The following is a 21768-nucleotide window of genomic DNA, read 5'->3' as shown; positions in this document are numbered from 1 at the left end:
ACATTAGGGGAAACATGTAAACAAATAAAAAGGCTCATGTATACCTCCTCAAGCAAAACACATAAATTTCATGACTTAAACATACATTTAGGGTCTGAAATACTAAAGGCGATGAGAGTTCTAACTGTTAAGGTAGACCAGTTTATTACATAACTCAGATAAGAAGTCCGAATCAGGCCTGCCTACGGGTTGTAGCAATTATTACTTAACAAAGGCGAATTCAGTTTTATCATTATTACTTAGGGCTTGCCTAAGTGTTTGGGTGAGATCCTATGAACATGGTATCTACTATTGATCCAGAATGTGATAAAACAATAAAAGTTGTTGAATGATTTGGATCCTATAGGCATGCTTTCTAAATCACGTTAAAGTAAAGAGTAAGGTTGTTTAAAACTGATTCAGAGTCAAACTGATTTTAAATTGGTTTCAGATCATATAGGTAGGATATCTAGTATTGCTCATTTTAGTTCCTATAGGCATCATATCTAGCTGAATGTAAAAAATGAAACAAGCAGGATTTACTTCATATAGGCATGATTTCTACAAAAGGGGACTGATTCTTAACCTTATGGACATAATGTCTAATTTTAGCCGTTTAGATCCTAAGAACATGGTGTCTAAGCGTGGCCATAACATGTAGAATTTCGAAACAAGTCCTATAGGCAGGTTATCTAAATGCTGGATTAGACATGCAGAATTTAACAAGCCCTATAGACAGGTTCTCTAAATGCAGAGTTAAACATACAGAAAACAAGTTCTATAGGCATGACATCTAAGAGTGGTAATAAACATGTAGAAATTTTAAACAAGTCCTACAAGAAGGTTGTCTAAATGCAAAGTTGAACATGCAGAATTTAAAACAAGTCCTATAGGCATGTCTTCTACCCTTCTACAGCTAAACATGCATAATTACCCATCCCTTTTCACTAGCCAACCCCAACATTTATTACAACTTATTACAGACAATGAATTACATCAGAAAAAGTGTAAAAGAAGAAGTTACAACCAGAGGAAGCCTGATTCTTGAATTTCTCTCTGAGTTATAGAATATACCACCTCAAATGCCATTGTTTCAAAGCCTTTTTTAGACGTGAGTGAGTCAATGTTCCCTAAGGGTCTCAAGGGGACCACAGGCAGTGCTCACACCCAAGTTTGCATAACCAGATAGAGATGAGTGCAGTGTGGAAGGGCCAACCCTTATGTGTCCAAGTTCAGATGGAGCTCATAGGTCCCAAGGCAAGACTCACATAAAAGGGGCATAACTTAAGTCTAAGAGTATAGTGGAAGTGCAGAAGTAGAGATTTGTTTAAAGCTGGGTTGAGAATAGCTAGGGGTAAGGGTAGTTTGGAAAACAGTAGTAGTACAACTAAAATTATACATCATCAGTATATGCTCAAAGGGGGCAGGGGTTTGCGAATACATTGTAGGTAGCATATAATCCTAGGAGGGGTCAAATCTGGACATACACAGCAATAAGTGATGCTGGCATGCCCATAAACCAGCCAAAGGACACAACACATAGAGAGGATATGAAGCATATGATCCAGGGAGGGTTAGGTTTGAGTCATGCATAACAATATCTAATGCTGACATGCCCTCAAACCAACCAAGGAATACAAACACATAGGGGATATGGCGTTTGGGACTCATAAGTCATCATAGATGACTGGCAGAGTTCAAACATTAATTCAAAAGGGGAAGGGGTAGATAAAACATGCTTAATAATGGAACTTGATTAAACACAAGAAGGAAACGGGCAAGAGTGCAAGAAATAGTAAGGAAATATATTGTTGTTGATGCTTAAGATTAATTAGAACATACCAGTAAAGAAGAAAAATGCAGAAAGAAAGTAAGCAAATTTCCCACAACCTAGCCTTGGCTTTCAGCCGGCTAGGTAAGGTAGCAACACAAGTAGTAATAGAGAAAAGAGAGAGAGTTTTGAGTGAAGTGTGTGTTCTGAACTCAAGTGTTCGTGTTTTGAAAGAAGAGGGGTGAAGGGTATTTATAGTTTTTGAAAACGAGTGAAGGAAAAGTAATAAGATACAAACATGGAAACAATCATAGGTTAGAATCAATTACACAAGTGATTCCCTTTAATTAAGGAATCACTGTTTAACGGTAGTGACAGATTCAAAATAAGGAAAGAAAATCAGTTTGTAAGCAGACTAATTGTTGCCATAAAAGGAGTAGTAAAACCATTAAGTAAGCAATCAAATCTCAGTACATAGATATGCTTATTTTGGGAAATAAATCAGCAAGGTAAATATTACAGTAAAGGAAAAGAATCAATCAGGCGAGTGAAATTAGGGTTCATAAAGGAAAAGCTTTAGAAATCAATCATAAGATGAAGATCAATCAAGGAAGAAACTCCAACATATAAATAGAGTGAACAAGACATCAGACATGCGAGGCCAAACCTATTGGCAAAAGAAACATCATACAATAGCAGCAGGAATAAGCATACGGTTCAGTAGATAGTCAGGGCTCACACGTATAGCCAAAGCAAACAAGAGAGTCAAAAGTTAGTAAAGGTCTCACAGTAACAAGTGAGGAAACCTCTTGAAAAAGTTAGGATTTCAACAACAATTAAGTTTAAAGGATAATAAAACTCAGAATCAAATAACCTCATAAAGAATAGACCCAGAAAAAAAGAACTTTAATCGCATCAAGTGCATGCTCAAATAAACAGTTCCAAGCCAAGAAGACCTAGGGTTTTCAGCAATAATCGAGTTTAAAAGATGGTAAACAAACAAGTCAAGCAAGAGTTTAAACAAACAAGTACACATCTAACAAACATCTTCAAGACTCGATTGAGACCCAAAAGAAATTGGGGTTTTCAGCATGCTAACTCAGATAGAAGAACAACACGAGTAAAACATAGCAAAATCACAAATATGTTAAAATCAGAGAAGAGATTTTGGAATAAATTAAAAGAAAACCCTAATCGGAAAAGATGAAGAGTCGTTTTGAAAGCAAAGTTAAAGAAACTTCGAGAAAATGTTTAAAAGTTCAAGGTAATCACAGATCTAAAGCAGATCGGAAAGAAAGTTAAAAGATCTTAAAGATTAGGGTTTCGAAAAACCTAGAAAAGGTGAGAAAGGCTCTGAAAGTTATCGATCTAACTAGGAGAGTCAAGGTTCTGACTCGAACGGCCATGGTTGGCTGGATAAAAGGTCAATAATTACCGGAGAAGAGCCATGAACTAGAATCGAACAAGGACTGGACTAGGCTGCTTCAAGGTCTGGCTGTGAAACCACAAGAACAAACACATAGAAGCCATGGAAGGCTGGTACAGGTCTCAAATGACCATGGAAGGCCATGTATTAGGTAGATATCAGGGTGGGGTGAGAGGGCGGCGGCTAGGGTTCATGAGAGATTCAGAGAGAAGGGGATTCAATGGCGGTGGTAGGTGAGAAATGAGATAGGTTTAAGGGTCGTTTGGGGTTTAAAAAGGAAAGGGGGAATGGTGGCCGTTGATCTAAATGATCAACATCCAAGATTAAAGGGTTAGGTGGGAGACAGGGTTGGGTCGCATAAATTGGGTTAGTGGTCGAATTTGAGTGGGAATTGGGCCGAAACAATTGGGGTCAAATTAGGCTATAATTGAAATGAAATTGGGCTATCATTTAAATAGTCATTTTCCCCTTTTAAAATTATAAAAATAGTAAAATTAATTTTTGAAAATAAAAAGAAAGTACTAAAATGTTTTATAACATATAATTATCAATTTAAAAATACTGGACTTAATTTTTATAAATGTAAACGCAACTAAATCTTAAAAGAGGTTAATGTTACAATTATATGCAATTTGGCTTTAAAAATACTAAATAAATTTGTACAAATATGCAAAAATTATCTTAGCTATATTTTGGCATAAGTATGAGAATCCAATAAATGAATCATCAAAATGATAATTTTGGGAATTATTATTGGATTTATTTTATGAACAAAATAGGGAAATAAATTGGTTAAAAAATCTTTTAAAATTAAGGAAAATAATAAAGCATTTGGACATACTTATATATACACACACATGATATTTTGAAAGTATTTGCATATTGAAAAAATATATAGGGAAAAATTGGGTATCAACAGCTGCCCCTCTTTACCCTGGAAGGATGAAAGAGTTGTTGGGTAAAGATATGATGACCAATTTTGACCGAACGAAATGGTTCGAAGAAGTTAGGCCGCACCCTGGCTTCTGAGCTATCTACATATCCCTGGTTTTATAAGAATCAGGACATATGTAGTTCAGGATCCGTCGGCGGAGTATGCCGATGGAGACTCTTCAAGAACGGACGCAATGCCCAAGATGGGGTGAGTGGATAGCTTGTGGGAATGGTTAAGGTTTGGTATGACTGCGGGAACTAAAGTGGTCTTGCTCCTGCCGGGATGGTCGTTGCTCGCCGGTGTACCTACAATTAGAAATAATATAAGCGTATACTGTGCGTGAATTTAACATGATGCTAGTTCCCGTCGAACCATGAATGCTATGACGTCCTTAGACCATGATGTCCTGGCCCATGAAGCGTGCAATAAAGGATTCGTAGGCCATGAAATGATGCTCTCGTGCTATGACGATGGTGCCTCCGAACCATGACGCCTTTGAATAATGATATGCAAAAGAGTAAAAGGGGATCCTCGGGCCATGACATGGTGTTCTTGGGCTATGAAAATGGTGCCTCCAAACAATGACGCCTTTGGATAATTTCGAGATCTTTCAGCCCATGAGATGCAATATGTGGCGATCGTTTAGCCCATGAAATGTAGTATATGGCGATCTTTCAGCCCATGAAATGCAGTATGTGGCGATCTTTTAGCCCATGAGATGCAGTATGCGGCGATCTTTCAGCCATACTGATGTAGTATGAGGAGATCTTTCAGCCATGCAATGTAGTATGAGGCAATCTTTCAGCCCATGAGATGCAGATGGAGGTAGATCTTAACCTCAGAAGGCAGAATGGTAGCCTTATGCAATGAAGAAATGTGGATAGAGACAATGTTTAGTCTCGGAAGGCAGAATGGTAGCCTTATGCAATGCAGACATGCAGATGGAGACATCATTTAGTCTCGGAAGGCAGAATGGTAGCCTTATGCAATGCAGAAATGCAGATAGAGACAGTGTTTAGTCTCGGAAGGCAGAACAGTAGCCTTATGCAATGTAGAAATGCAGATGGAGATAGCGTTTAGTCTCGAAAGGCAGAATGGTAGCCTTATGCAATGCATAAATGCAGATGGAGATAGTGTTTAGTCTCGGAAGGCAGAATGGTAGCCTTATGCAATGTAGAAATGTAGATGGAGACAACATTTAGTCTCGGAAGGTAGAATGGTAGCCTTATGCAATGCAAGAATGCAAATGGAGACAACGTTTAGTCTCGGAAGGCAGAATGGTAGCCTTATGCGATAAATAAAATGACAGTGGTAATAGAGTTTTCTTATCTGATAGCAGGTTGCGATATTGTTACTACTGGGGTCATTGTGACACACAGAATGTCACTGATATGTATGGATAGCAAATGTGGATAAGTGCAATGGTTCTGAGAGTTGTATTCCAGAACAATGTTCGTCTCGTGAGTGTATAGTATGTTTGATGATTTTGCAATTCAAATGCCTGTATCCAAAGAAAAATCATGAGTTTTGTAAAGGGGGAAGGTTAGTTCGTATCCCCACTGGCTATGCTTGACCCACTCGGCTTTGATCTGGTGATACTGTTTGTATTATTGGGGTAGCGTTGCTAAACAAGGCAATTTCAGTAATAAACATGCATGATTTAGTAAAAAAATGTGACATAAGTATATAATTAAGAATAACTTTTTAGATGAATTGACGGCTGTGATGCGGTTTGGGACATTGCAACCTCTCTTGCTACGGAATTTTTAGGTTCCTCCTCAAAATTCTGCCCCAGTTTCCAATTGCGGGGGTAAATGAGAATTTTATTGAATTGTGACCGAACCCATAGGGCTGCCTACATATCCCCTCTTAAATGGGAATCATGTTAGGCATAGTTCAAATTACATCATATATGGAAAGCATAAAGATTACACATAGTAACACTTGACTACATCTGAATTGATCGGCTTTGGCTAGACTTCTCTATTCATTTCTGCAAATATGAGGGATCTTCCTATTATAACCCGGTGAACCATATATGGACCCTACCAGTTGGTAGAGAATTTTCCTTTGGCTTCATCTTGATACAGAAAAACTTTCTTTAACACCAGTTGCCCCGGTGTGAACTGTCTCGGCTTGACTTTCTTGTTGAAGGCTCTGGACATTCTGTTCTGATAGAGTTGACCACGGCAAATTGCATTCATTCTCTTCCTATCTATAAGGGCTAGTTGCTCATAACGACTTTTCACCCGCTTTGCTTTGTCGAGCTCAGCTTCATGTATGATCCATAGGGAAGGAATTTCTACCTCGGCGGGAATGACTGCCTCTATACCATAAACCAACATATAGGGGGTTGCCTCAGTTGATGTGCAGACTATGGTGTGATACACCAATAGAGCAAATGATAACTTCTTGTGCCACTGTTTATGCTTCTCTATCATTTTCCTCAATATCTTCTTGATATTCTTGTTGGCGGTCTCTATAGCTCCATTCATCTGTGGCCTATAGGCTGTGGAATTCTTGTGTTTGATCTTGAAGGTTTCACACATAGCTTTCATCAAGTCATTGTTGAGGTTGGAGCCATTATCAGTGATGATCGACTCTGGAACCCCAAATCGACAAACAATGCGGTCGCGGACAAAGTCTGCTACGACTTTCTTAGTCACTGCTTTGTAGGATGCTGCTTTGACCCATTGGTGAAATAGTCGATGGCCACTAGAATAAACTTATGTCCGTTGGATGCAACATGCTCAATTGATCCAATAACATCCATTCCCTAGGCGGCGAACGACCATGGTGAGCTCGTTTCATTAAGCTCATTCGGAGGTACCTTTATCATGTCTGCATGTATTTGACAACGGTGGCATTTCCGTACATACTGGATGCAGTCTGTTTCTGTAGTTATCCAAAAGTAACCAGCTCGGAGTATTTTCTTTGCTAAGACAAAACCATTCATATTCGGACCGCAGGTCCCAGCATGAATTTCTTCTAGTAGCCTGGATACTTCCTTTGCGTCGACACACCTTAATAATCCCAAATCAGGAGTCCTCCTATATAGGATTCCTTCGCTGTGAAAGAAGTTGTTAGACAGTCTCCGAAGTGTGCGTTTCTGAGTAGGGTTTGCAAGTTCTGGGTACTCTTCTTTTGCCAAATATTCCTTGATATCATGAAACCAGGGCTTTTCGTCTGCTTCTTCTTCAACATGGGCACAATAAGCTGGTTGATCATGGATCTTTACTAAAATGGGATCAATGAAATTCTTGTCTTGATGTTGTATCATATATGCTAGAGTAGCCAATGCATCAGCGAACTCATTTTAGATTCTGGGAACATGCTGGAATTCTGTCTTTGTGAACCTCTTTATCAATTCCTGTACAAGATGCAGGTACGGGAGTATTTTGGAGTTCTTGGTTGCCCATTTTTCTCGGACCTGATGTATAAGTAGGTCCGAATCTACAATCACTAGCAGCTCTTGAACGTTCATGTCGATTGCCATTTTGAGCCCTAGGATGCAGGCTTCATACTCAGCCATGTCGTTAGTGCACAGGAACCTGAGTTTGGTGGACACTGGATAATGCTGACCTGTTTATGATACTAGGACTGCTCCTATGCCAACTCCTTTGAAATTTGCTGCTCCATCGAAAAACATCCTCCAACCGTCATAGGATTCTGCAATATCTTCTCCATACTTGTTCGTCAGCAAAATACGTTTTCTGGGGTTCGTACTTTCCATCCACGGGATTCTCAGCAAGATGGTCTGACAGAGCTTGCCTCTTGACTGCTTTCTGAGTTATGTAGATAATGTCGAACTCACTCAACAGGATTTGCCACTTGGATAACTTGCTAGTGGTCATGGGCTTCTGGAAGATGTACTTCAAAGGATTCATCTTTGATATGAGAAATGTGGTATAGGCACAAAAGTAATGTCTCAGCTTCTGGGCTACCCAGGTCAAAGTACAACAGGTGCGCCCTAACAGAGAATACCACGCCTCGTACGGGCTTGCTGAGGTAATAAATGGACTGTTCCTTCCTCCCCGTTTCACCATGCTGCCCCAGAATGCAACCGAAAGCTCCATCCAATACTGCAAGGTAGAGTAATATGGGTCTACCTGGCTCGGGCGGGACCAAAACTGGTGGTGTTGACAAGTGATCCTTGATTCTATCGAAGGCCTTTTGGCAGTCGTCAGTCCATTTGGTAGTAGCGTCCTTCTTCAATAGTTTAAAGATTGGCTCACAGATAACTGTAGACTGTGTTATAAACCGGCTGATGTAGTTCAATCTTCCCAAGAAACTCATCACGTCCTTCTTGTTCTTTGGCGGTAGCAATTCTCAAATAGCTTTGACTTTTGATGGATCCAATTCTATTCCTCGGTGACTCACAATAAATCCAAGTAGCTTTCTTGCAGGAACCCCAAATGCGCACTTCACAGGATTCAGTTTCAGATTGTACCTCCGCAACCTACTGACGAACTTCCTCAAATCTTCCATGTGATCAGTAGCCTTCTTGGACATGATGATGACATCATCCACATATACCTCAATCTCCTTGTGTATCATACCATGAAAAATGGTAGTCATGTCCCTCATATAGGAGGCCACTACATTCTTCAGGCTGAATGGCATCATCTTGTAACAGTACATTCCCCACGGCGTAATGAAAGTAGTTTTCTCAGCATCTTCTTCATCCATCCAGATCTGATGATAATCAGCGAAACAATCTACAAATGACTGCAGCTCATGCTTGGTACAGTTGTCAATCAGGATGTGTATGTTCGGCAAAGGGAAGTCGTTTTTGGACTGGCTCGTTTGAGATCCCGATAGTCTACACAGACTTGGACCTTCCCATCTTTCTTTGGTACCGATACGATGTTGGCTAACCATGTCGGGTTTTCTACTGCCCTGAGAACCTTAGCATTGACTTGCTTAGTGACTTCTTCCTTGATTTTCAAACCCATATCATGTTTGAACATTCTGAGCTTTTGCTTTACCGGCGGACATGTTGGATCGGTTGGCAGTTTATGAGCCACAATAGACGTACTCAGACCAGTCATGTCATCATACTCTTTCAGAAATTCTATGTATTCTTTCTTTTCTAATGGCGATAGGTGAACGTTGATTCGTGTTTCCTTGACGTTTTTTGCATCTCCCAGGTTGACAACTTCGGTCTCGTCTAGGTTGGAGTTAGGTCTGTTCTCAAAGTTCTCAACTTCTTTGACAATCTCCTCTGGTATGTCATCTTCCTATGAATCAATGTCTGTTTGTTGCATTGCCTCATTGCATGTCACAGTCATTGGTTCATCAAGATAAGTAATAGTAATGCTGAATAAGTAAAGTAATGAGAGAGAAAAAATAATAATGAGTGTAGATTCATAAGAAAAGTCAAAATGCTTTGATAAATTGCATAATCGTTTTGAACATTGGAGATCTTATTGCAGGAATTAAATGCGAAAGGAAAATCATTTAGTAAATAAAAACAGTGCATGATGCTTGTTTTAGCCTTGCTACCCCGAGGCTCGTCGAGCTATGGTTGTCCAGATGGTCCAGTTATTGAGGCATGCCCCTCTGCTTACGGCCTGTATAGAAGGGCCTTCCTCATCCTCCTCCTCGAGAGCAACACATCAGTCCATATCATTGTCTTCTAGGAATAAGCTCTTCATCGATGCCAGTGCTTCTTCTTCGTCTGACCCATAAGTAATATCGGCCAGTTGGAAGGTCTGTTCCAGAAGTGGTATAGAATGCTCCAGTGGATAGTAAGGACCGCGCCATGGTGGTGTCCAGTTGTTGAATTCTTCCCAGGTGTACTGATATCCCAGACCGAAAGTAGTGTCGTATTTCTTGAGCTTTATGGTCTTAGTGATTCCTTGGATATTCTTGCCGAGCCACTTGCCAAATTCGTACCCACTCCAATTCAGTATACTCCTGATTTTATTATCCCACCATTTGTCTTTGTCAACAGCATTTACCCGTTCAATGTGGTGGTAAGTCTTTCCACCTAGCTTCCTTCTTCCTTCGATTGATAGAATAGTGTGGCGACTGTATATAGGGTTGCTACCGTCGCCATGAATGATGACCTCATGATGATTCCATTCAAATTTTATTTCCTGATGCAGCGTTGATGCTACGGCCCTAGCGGCATGGATCTATGGTCGTCCCAACAACAGGTTGTAAGATGCTGGAACGTCTATCACCTAGAAATCAACATCGAACCATGTTTGCCCCATTTGCAAGTATAGACTAATCTCCCCAATAGTGGACCTTTGAGAACCATCAAAAGCTTTCACATTGATAGTTTCATCCTTTATCTCGTGTAGTCCTTTACCTAATTTCTTGAGTGTTAACAGTGGACAAATGTTGATACTGGAACCTCCATCAATCAGGATTCTGGTGATAAAATTGTCCTTGCATTGCATAGTGATGTGCAGTGCCTTGTTGTGCCCCAAACCTTCAGGTGGCAGCTCGTCCTCATGAAAGGTGATCTCATGGCTCTCCAACACTTGTCCTACCATGTTAGCCATTTCCCCACCAGTGATGTTACTTGGCACGTATGCTTTACTTAGTACCTTTAGCAGAGCATTCATGTGTGCCTTAGAATTTTGTAGCAAAGCAAGAATGGAGATTTGCGCTGGTGTTTTGTTCAACTGGTCGATGACAGAGTATTCTTTAGCCTGTATCTTTCTCCAAAGATCATCTGGACCTGTCTCAATGATGGGTGACCGATTGGAGGTCTGCTTCCTTGACTCAGCTAGATGTTCCGGGGTATAAACTCTACCAGTTCTCGTCATACCCTGTGCGGCAATAGTCTCTTCGAATCTAAACTTGCCTTTCCTCCTTGCCTCGACTGTATAGTCCCAAGGTACGGCCTTTGTATGGAATGGTGTCATGGCCGACATCGTCACTAGGATCGGCGTGGCTATCCTTACTCCAAACGGAGAAGGTGCCTTGGGTGGTGAAACTGCAACTTCAAACGGTGTGGGTGCACTTGACGGAGACACGAATTCGACCTCAATTGGTGTTGGTGTCTTTGCAGACGATGTCACTTCAAATTTAAGTTGCACAGACATATTTACTTTAGCGTCCCCAGATGGCTGAATCTGGATTATGATTGGATTAAGAGTAACTATTGGATTCTTTGAGTCATTGCCTTCTGCGATCAACCCGATTGATCCCTTGGGATCCCAATCATCCTCTATTTCAATCATGTGAATGCCTCCACCCTTATGATCGGGTAGAGAATTATTGCGGACATTTGGAACGGGTTCCTTTTCCACAATAAACTTATTATCAATTAAAGTCTGGATCTTGTCTTTCAAGGAACGACATTCGTCGATGGTGTGCCCTTTAATGCCGAAGTGGTATGCACAGGATTTGTTTGGGTTAACCCACTAAGAGGGGTTCTCAGAGGTTGTAGCAGGGATAGGGGTGACGTAACCTGCAGCTTTAAGTCTTTCATATAGTTGGTCAATGGGCTCAGCAATGGCTGTATATTGTTTTGGAAGTCTGCGATCAAAATTTGGACGAGGTTTAGGGAAGTTTTGGTAGGCGGGAGGTGACTGATAGTGGGATAGTTGAGCATTGTAGGTTTGGTAGACATGTGCGGGTTGGGAATATCCGGGCGAAGTAGGCTGATATATAGGAGGTAGAGGTGGTGGTGGAGCTTGGTAAGAGGGTGATGATGCTTGGTAGTTCAGAGTAGGCTGATATGTGAGTGGAGGTGTTGGGTAAGTTTTGTATTTGATAGGAGATTTGATCCTTTGTGCAACCATCACGGCTCCTACGTCCCTTTTCTTGGACACACCACCAGACTGCAAGGCCTTATTTGTAGCTTGTAAGGCCTCAAAGTTTGTAACCATACAACTTTTGATACCCTCTTTGATCCTTTCACCCAGTTTGATAATGTCGGAAAATTTGTGGCTCTCGATCATCATTAGTCGTTCATAATACTACGGGTCCTGAACCCGGACAAAGAATTTGTTCATCTGTTCCTCCTTTAAGGTAGGTCTGACCTTAGCAGCTTCGGACCTCCAGCGAGTAGCATACTCGTGAAATGTTTCTGTAGGCTTCTTCTTTAGATTCTAAATATAGAACACATCTGTTGTATTTTCTGTGTTAAACCTGAACCTGTCCATAAAGTCGGACGCTATGCTTACCCAGCTTGACCACTTCTTTGGATCTTGGCTGATGTACCAAGACAAAGCACCTCCTTTCAAACTCTTTATGAAAAGCTTCATGTGGATTCTCTCGTCTTTCTATACTCCAACCAGCTTGTCACAGTACGTTCTTAAATGGACCCTTGGATCCGTTATACCATCAATCGTTTCAAACTTTGAAGGTTTGTACCCCTCGGGCAGTTCGACATCAGGCTATATGCAAAGATCTTCATAGTTCAACCCCTCAATTCCCTTGCTTCCTTCAACGCCTTGAATCCGGCTAGTCAATTTCTTAAGTTCCTCAGCCAGGTTCCTGATGAGCAAGTCTTTATCATCAGACTTTGGTGTGCTTGATATGGGTTGGGTGGAGTGTGGCATGGTCTCCATATAGATGGGTGTGTTATGGTGGGTATGAAAGTGGTCATTTGTGGAGTTTTGGGGTTCTGGGATAAGTAGTGGAGTATTGTTTGGGAGATGGTAGGTGTTGCAGTGATGGTGAGGAAAGGGATGGTTCTACGGCTTCGGGATATTTTGCATAGGTGTGGGGTTCTGAGCGTTAGGGAAATTGATATCTGGAGTGGTGAGGAAAAATGACAGATTTGCCAAGTTCCGAACCTGATCAAGCTCTTCTTGGAATTTCAGCAGTTTTTGTTCAAGTTGAGATGCATTTTCTTTAGGAACCTGAGTACCATGACCATTAGTGGCCTCTGCCCATTCAGTTGAATTCTCTTTTCTGACGTTGTTCAAATCTTCCATCTTTCCTTTGTTCTTGTTTTTGACAAGACTAAGAGGAGGAGGGGGTGGAGGGCCCCTGGATCTCGTGGAATAGGATGATATTTCTAGAGTGCACGAACTAACCTTTGGAGAGGGGAATAATAAAACAAAAAGTAAAAAAAAAAAAAAGACAAAAAGGTAATAAGTTAGTAAGGATTATAATAAGTGTTGCAATATTTAAACACATAGTGCGGAATGTAAAATGTGTCCTAATTTGGGAACCTCTTTGTGCCCGAGGTAGGCCTAGCGACAAATTAATTTGAAGAACTTAGAATGAAAAATGCCTCATTTTATTGATAGAAAATAAGATAAATCCTAAATCGACACTAAATAAACAGGAAATAAAAAGTCATTAATGGCCATTGGCATTATTACATTTATAAAGTGAAAAAGATGAACTCCTATCTACTTGGTCCCAGAAGGACCTTCCTCAGGTTGAATGCTCTCGTTGATCAGATCCTCCAGTTTGCGTAGGTTCACCAGTAAAAATGCCTTTGCCAGGTGTTCTCCTTCGTTTCCCTTAGCATTCTAGCAGTCAATGACTCTTTTCCTCACTTTTCCTTCCAATTCCAACAGATTGTATTCTAGATATTCCAACTTTTTGCTAGCTTTGGCGGCCCTCTCTTTCCACTCATTGATTTGGTCATTTGATGAACGACTCCTCCACCAGTCTAGAAGAGTGAGGGTATGCTAACCATACCAAAGTTTGGGACCTCGTTCTTCTTTTTCTGCAAAACAAAAGTGTTAAGACCCTACCCCACCAGACTCGACTATTTAACATCAATAATTAGCATGAAGCATTTAGTTCTCCAAATAAATACACAGAATGTGGTGGTGTCCGTTTGGGTTCAGGGAAACCCGGTGGACTTTAGACAAGGCTATCTTAAAGGATCATTATGTGGACAACATAACTGATCCGGCTAGGTTTGACCATGATGCATGCACAATTTGAACAGAGTAATGGTTTCTATAGGGTTTTATACTGGTAACCTTGAGCGGACAACTTAAGGGGAAAGGCATGAAACTGTCGACTGCACTGCTGATCGATTGGTTTTACTGCAAATATGCCTTTCTGAATTTAGGGGGTTAATGATATAGGAAGAGTGCAACCACTCATTATAAGCGTTGTTATGGTATTTGTTTGGCACGAGTGGAGTATGATATTAAGCATGATTATGCAATAATTAAAAGAATGTTGGCACGTATTTGCACGTTAAGAAAGCAGTAAATACAGCAGTTTCATAATTTAAATCAGTAATAAAAGAAAGTAACAAAGGAGACAAGTCAGTTTTGCAGTGGAGAAGGAAATTGAATGTTTAAAGGAATTAAGTAAGTAATTGCACATAAGGAGGTACAAATTCACAATAACAGTCTGAAATAGTAAAAGACTAAATATCCCCAGCAGAGTCGTCATGCTGTCGCGCCCCTTTTTTCCCTCTTATGCATCGGGAGATCGGGTTTATGACATTTTAGGACAACTCATTCATTTTGGGAACTGGGTTTTGCATTTGAAAAGTCGCCACCTAATGATTAAGGTGCATTAGGACACCTATAAGGGTTGACTTCTAAGTTCGTTTGACAATCAGAGATTGAGTAAGGGCTTGAAATTATCCTAAGGGGGAGGTATTAGGCACCCCTCAGGATCCACTAGTGTGGTTCCCGGCCAGACAATTTCTTGTGAATTTGTGCAATTTAGCAAATGGACAAGTATAGGCTCAAATAGTAGGGGATTTAAATTTAAACACATAAGAGTTTGAAATAACAATTAAAAGATGAATTTGAAAAAGAGTTACAGTTCTACAAATACTTTAGGATATATAAAAGAAGGGGGTCCTAGGTTTAAATATAATATGGATCACATCAATGCGATACCCGGTATGACACTCCTCAGAAGAGGGGATACACGTGGTATTAGCACACCGATCATCATATCCATATCTACCCTTCCCACCCCGTTAAGGTATTAAAACGCGAATTGGTCTCGACCACTATTGCATGCTATTACCCGTCCCATTCCTATCAGTCCCGGAGGAACTTGGGACTACTATTCTTAAAGGGGAGGAATATTAGGCTAACTTTAGGTTTCAAAAGGTGAAAAATCTAAGGCGACATACAAAAACACATAGCACTGCATATTAGGGGAAACATGTAAACAAATAAAAAGTCTCATGTATACCTCCTCAAGCAAAACACATAAATAGCATGAGTTAAACATACATTTAGGGTCTAAAATACTAAAGGCGAGGGGAGTTTTAACCGTTGAGGTAGACTAGTTTATTACATAACTCAGATAAGAAGTCTGAATCAGGCCTGCCTGCGGGTTGTAGCAATTACTATTTAACAAAGGCGAATTCAGTTTTTCATTATCACCTAGGGCTTGCCTAAGTGTTTGGGTAAGATCCTATGAACATGATATCTACTACTGATCCAGAATGTGACAAAGTAATAACAGTTGTTGAACGATTTGGATCCTATAGGCATGCTTTCTAAACTGCGTTAAAGTAAAGAGTAAGGTTGTTTAAAACTGATTTAGAGTCAAACTGATTTTAAATTGGTTTCAGATCCTATAGGCAGGATATCTAGTATTACTCATTTTAATTCCTATAGACATGATATCTAGCTGAACGGTAAAAAATGAAACAAGCAATATTTACTTCCTATAGGCATAATTTCTACAAAAAGGGGATTGATTCTTAACCTTATGGACGTAATGTCTGATTTTAGTCGTTTAGATCCTAAGAACATGGTGTCTAAGTGTGGCCATAACATGCTGAATTTTGAAAGAAGTCCTATGGGCAAGTTATCTAAATGCTAGACTAGACATGCAGAATTTAACAAGCCCTATAGATAGGTTCTCTAAATGGAGAGTTAAATATACAAAAAACAAGTTCTATAGGCAGGGCATCTAAGAGTGGTAATAAACATGCAGGAATTTTAAACAAGTCTAATAGGCAGGTTGTTTAAATGCAAAGTTGAACATGCAGAATTTAAAACAAGTCCTACAAGCATGTCTTCTACCCTTCTACAGCTAAACATGCATAATTACCCATCCCTTTTTGCTAGCCAACCCCAACATTTATTACAACTTATTATAGACCAAATAATGAATTACATCAGAAAAAAGTGTAAAAGAAGAAGTTACAACTAGAGGAAACCTGATTCTTGACTTCCTCTCTAAGTTATGGAGAGGACCCCGGGCAGTGCTCACACCCAAGTTTGCATAACCAGATAGAGATGAGTGCGGTGTGGAAGGGCCAACCCTTATGTGTCCAAGTTTAGAGGGAGCTCATGGGTCCCAAGGCAAGGCTTACATAAGAGGGGCATAACTTAAGTCTAAGAGCATAGTGGAAGTGCAGAAGCAGAGATTTGTTTAAAGCTGGGTTGAGAATAGCAAGGGGTAAGGGTAGTTTGGAAAATAGTAGTAGTACAGCTAAAATTATACAACATCAGTAATTGCTCAACGGGGCAAGGGTCTGGGAATACATTGCAGGTAGCATATGACCCTTGGAGGGGTCAAATCTGGACATACACAACAATAAGTGATGTTGGCATGCCCATAAACCAGCCAGAGGACAAAATACATAGAGAGGATATGAAGTATATGATCCAGGGAGGGCTAGGTTTTGGGTCATTCATAGCAATGTCTCATGCTGACATGCCCTCAAACCAACCAAGGAATACAAACACATAGGGGATATGGGGTTTGGGACTCATAAGTCATCATAGATGACTGGCAGAGTTCAAACATTAATTCAAAAGGGGAAGGGGTAGATTAAAACATGCTTAATAATGGAACTTGATTAAACACAAGAAGGAAACGGGCAAGAGTGCAAGAAATAGTAAGGAAATATATTGTTGTTGATGCTTAATATTAATTAGAACATACCAGTAAAGAAGAAAAATGCAGAAAGAAAGTAAGCAAATTTCCCACAGCCTAGCCTTGGCTTTCAGCCGGCTAGGTAAGGTAGCAACACAAGTAGTAATAGAGAAAAGAGAGAGAGTTTTGAGTGAAGTGTGTATTCTGAACTCAAGTGTTCGTGTTTTGAAAGAAGAGGGGTGTAGGGTATTTATAGTTTTTGAAAACGAGTGAAGGAAAAGTAATAAGATACAAACATGGAAACAATCATAGGTTAGAATCAATTACACAAGTGATTCCCTTTAATTAAGGAATCACTGTTTAACTGTAGTGACAGATTCAAAATAAGGAAAGAAAATCAGTTTGTAAGCAGACTAATTGTTGCCATAAAAGGAGTAGTAAAACCATTAAGTAAGCAATCAAATCTCGGTACATAGATATGCTTATTTTGGGAAATAAATCATCAAGGTAAATATTATAGTAAAGGAAAAGAATCAATCAGGCGAGTGAAATTAGGGTTCATAAAGGAAAAGCTTTAGAAATCAATCATAAGATGAAGATCAATCAAGAAAGAAACTCCAACATATAAATAGAGTGACCAAGACATCAGACATGCGAGGCCAAACCTATTGGCAAAAGAAACAGCATACAATAGCAGCAGGAATAAGCATACGGTTTAGTAGATAGTCAGGGCTCACACATATAGCCAAAGCAAAGAAGAGAGTCAAAAGTGAGTAAAGGTCTCACAGTAACAAGTGAGGAAACCTCTTGAAAAAGTTAGGGTTTCAACAACAGTTGAGTTTAAAGGATAGTAAAACTCATAATCAAATAACCTCATAAAGAAAAGAGCCAGAAACAAAGAACTTTAATCGCATCACGTGCATGCTCAAACACACAGTTCCAGGCCAAGAAGATCTAGGGTGTTCAGCAATAATTGAGTTTAAAACATGGTAAACAGACAAGTCAAGCAAGAGTTTAAACAAACAAGCACACATCTAACAAACATCTTCAGGACTCGATTGAGACCCAAAAGAAATTAGGGTTTTTAGCATGCTAACTCAGATAGAAGAACAACACGAGTAAAATATAGCAAAATCACAAATATGTTAAAATCAGAGAAGAGATTTTGAAATAACTTAAAAGAAAACCCTAATCAGAAAAGATGAAGAATCGTTTTGAAAGCAAAGTTAAAGAAACTTCGAGAAAATGTTTAAAAGTACAAGGTAATCATAGATCTAAAGTAGATCGGAAAGAAAGTTAAAAGATCTTAAAGATTAGGGTTTCGAAAAACCCAAAAAAGGTGAGAAAGTCCCTAAAATTTATCAATCTCACCAAGAGAGTCAAGATTCTGACACAAACGACCATAGTTGGCCAGATAAAAGGTCAAGGATGACCGGAGAAGAGCCATGAACTGGAATCGAACAAGGACTGGACCAGGCTCCTTCAAGGTCTGGCTGTGAAACCACAAGAACAAACACATAGAAGCCATGGAAACCTGGTACTGGTCTCAAATGACCATGGAAGGCCATGGATTAGGTAGGTATCAGGGTGGGGTGAAAGGGCGGCGGCTAGGGTTCATGAGAGTTTCAGGGAGAGGTGAGAGAGAAGGGGATTCAAAGGTGGCGGTAGGTGAAAAATGAGATAGGTTTAGGGGTCGTTTGGGATTAAAAAGGAAAGGGGGAATGGTGGACGTTGATCTAAATGATCAACGGCCAGGATTAAAGGGGTTAGGTGGGAGACCAGGTTGGGTCACATAAATTGGGTTAGGGGGTCGGGTTTGAGTGGGAATTGGGCCGAAAAAATTGGGTTCAAATTGGGGTCAAATTAGGCTATAATAGAAATGAAATCGGGCTATCATTTAAATAACCATTTTTTCCTTTTAAAATTATAAAAATAGTAAAATTAATTTCTGGAAATAAATTGAAAGTACTAAAATATTTTATAACATATAATTATCAATTTAAAAATACTAGACTTAATTTTTATAAATGTACACGCAACTAAATCTTAAAAGAGGCTAATATTGCAATTATATGCAATTTTGCTTTACAAATACTAAATAAATTTGTAAAAATATGCAAAATTATCTTAGCTATATTTTGGCATAAATATGAGAATCCAATAAATGAATCACCAAAATGATAATTTTGGGAATTATTATTGGATTGTTTTTATGAACAAAATAGGGAAATAAATAGGTTAAAAAATCTTTAAAAATTAAGGAAAAATAATAAAGCATTTGGACACACTTATATATACACACACATGATATTTTGAAAGTATTTGCATATTGAAAAATAAATAGGGAAAAATTGGGTATCAACAGATGGCCAAGGAGACTGAGGGTGGAATTTCTTTTCAAACGGCTGCTAATGTCGCTAGGCGGATCGAGGATGTTCTTTCACAGGAAAAAGTGTAGGGGTCTGATAAGAGGCCTCGGTATTACTATGGTTTTAGTGGTGGCTCATCTGGAAGAAAGGGTACTTTTGATAGGGGCCATCCTCTCAGGCCAACAGTCAGCGCTTCAAACATCCCATTGTGCTTCAGGGAGTTGTAGTCCTTATGTGCCTCATTTTGGGTTGCCAGCCAATAGTGTACCGCGAGCTCATATTAGTGAACATCTTATTCAGAGTTATCACTGTGGTTATCCGGCCTGTTCGGGTCACTCTCAGTTTCAGCAGCCATAGCACCAGGATGGATGCTTTGAGTGTGGTGGTTTTGGGCATATCAGGAGGACCTGTCTAAGATTATTAGGAGGCACGCCACAGTAGAGTTCTCGTTCCATGGTTCCTAAACCGGTTTCACCATCGCCTGCTCATCCAGCTAAGGGTAGGGGTCAGGAAGCTAGAGGTGGAGGTCAGGCCGTTAGAGGTGGAGGTCAGGTTGCTAGAGGTGGATGTCCAGCTAGAGGCTATCCTAGGGATATAGTTCAGAGTGGTAGGACCCAGCCCCGATGTTATACTTTTCTAGCGATGCCTGAGGCTGAGTCATCAGACGTTGTTATCATAAGTATTGTTTCAGTTGCCATAGAGATGTTTTAGTTCTATTTGATCCAAGCTCTACTTATTCCTATGTGTTATCCTATTTTGCTTCATATCTAGTTGTGCCTCTTGATTCTTTGAATGCTCCTGTGTGTATCCACACCTGTGAGATATTCTATTGTAGTAGATCATATCTATCATTCGTTTGTGATTACTATTGGGAGTCTTAAGACTAGCGTAGATCGTCTACTTATCGTTATGGTTGATTTTGATGTAATTTTGGGCATGGATTGGCTATCACCTTATCATGCTATATTGGATTGTCACGACAAGATGGTGACCTTATCCTTGCGGGGGTTGGCTCTATTAGAGTGGATATGATCTCCTGGCTATTCTACCAGCAGGGTTATCTCTTATGTGAAGGCTCAACATATGGTCGAGAAGGGGTGTCTAGCTTATTTGGCTTATGTCTGTGATTATAGTGCGGAGGTTTCTTCCATGGATTTAGTACTAGTTGTTCGTGAGGTTCCAGAGGTATTTCCTGCAGATCTATCAGGGATGCCACCCGACAAAGATATTTACTTCTGTATTGACTTGGCTTTGGGCACTCAGCCTATTTCTATTTTGCCATACCGTATGGCCCCGCTAGAGTTAAATAATTGAAGGAGCAGTTGTAGATTTTCTTGATAAGGGATTTATTAGACATAGTGTCTCGCCCTAGGGTGTGCCTGTGTTCTTTGTGAAGAAGAAGGATAGATCGATAAGGATGTGCATAGATTACAGGCAATTGAACAAAGTCACCATCAAGAACAAGTATCCATTCCTAATGATTAATGACTTATTTGATTAGCTTCGGGGTGCCAAGGTATTTTCAAAGATCTATTTGAGGTCTGGCTACCATCAATTGAGGATTAGGGAATCTGATGTCCCTAAGACAACTTTTCAGACTCGATATGGGCATTGTGAGTGTCTAGTGATACCATTTGGGCTGACAAATGCCCCGGTAGCATTTATGGATTTGATGAACTAAGTATTTAAGCCCTACTTGGATTCCTTTGTGATTGTGATTATTGATGATATCTTGATTTACTCCCACAGCTAAGAGGAGCATGAGGATCATCTTCGGATCGTACTTCAGACTTTGAGAGACAGCCAATTATATGCTAAGTTTTCAAAATGCAAGTTTTGGTTGGACTTGGTCACTTTATTGGATCACGTAGTATCGACAAATGGCATTCATGTGGATCCTAAGAAGATTGAGGCAGTTCAGAACTAGCCTAGACTCACTTCAGCTATGGAGATCTGGAGTTTCTTGGGTTTGGCGGGATATTACTGGCGGTTTATGAAGGGATTTTCATCTATAGCAGCCTTGTTGACCAGGTTGACCCAGAAGGGTGCCCCATTTAGATGGTCAGACGAGTGTGAGACGAGCTTTTAGAAGCTCAAGATTGCCTTGACGATTGCACCAGTGTTGGTGTTGCCCATAGGTTTAGGATCTTACACGGTATATTGTGATTCATCTCGTATAGGAGTTGGTGCAGTATTAATGTAGGATGGCAAGGTTATTGCATATGTGTCGCGGCAGCTGAAAGTTCATGAGAAGAATTACCATGTTCATGACTTAGAGTTAGCAGCCATTGTTCATGCACTGAACATTTGAAGGCACTATATTTACGGTGTGTCGTGTGGGGTATTCACAGATCATCGGAGCTTGCAGTATTTGTTCAAACAAAAGGAGTTCAATTTGAGATAGAGGAGGTGGTTGAATCTATTTAATGACTATGATATCACCATCTTGTATCATCCCGGGAAGGCCAATGTGAAGGTTGTGGCTTGAGTAGAAAGACAGTGAGTATGGGCAGCCTAGTATACATTCCAATCGGTGAGAGACCGCTTGCAT

General features: G+C 40.1%; 1 protein-coding gene across 1 annotated transcript; it reads right to left on the bottom strand.

The window, feature by feature from the left end:
• Positions 1-9728: 9728 nt before the first annotated feature.
• On the bottom strand, positions 9729-13013 carry LOC138885931 (uncharacterized). Its single transcript, XM_070166935.1, has 4 exons — positions 12873-13013; positions 12258-12356; positions 10311-11369; positions 9729-10250 (listed from the first exon to the last, which is right to left on the bottom strand). Exons 1-4 carry the CDS (start codon positions 13011-13013, stop codon positions 9729-9731), a joined length of 1821 nt encoding a protein of 606 aa, XP_070023036.1.
• Between the last annotated feature and the right edge of the window lie 8755 nt (positions 13014-21768).

Source organism: Nicotiana sylvestris, chromosome 2 (assembly GCF_000393655.2).
Source record: "Nicotiana sylvestris chromosome 2, ASM39365v2, whole genome shotgun sequence".
NCBI lineage: Eukaryota > Viridiplantae > Streptophyta > Magnoliopsida > Solanales > Solanaceae > Nicotiana > Nicotiana sylvestris.
The sequence above is the reverse complement of the archived record's forward strand: the minus strand, read 5'-3'. Positions and strand labels throughout refer to the sequence as shown.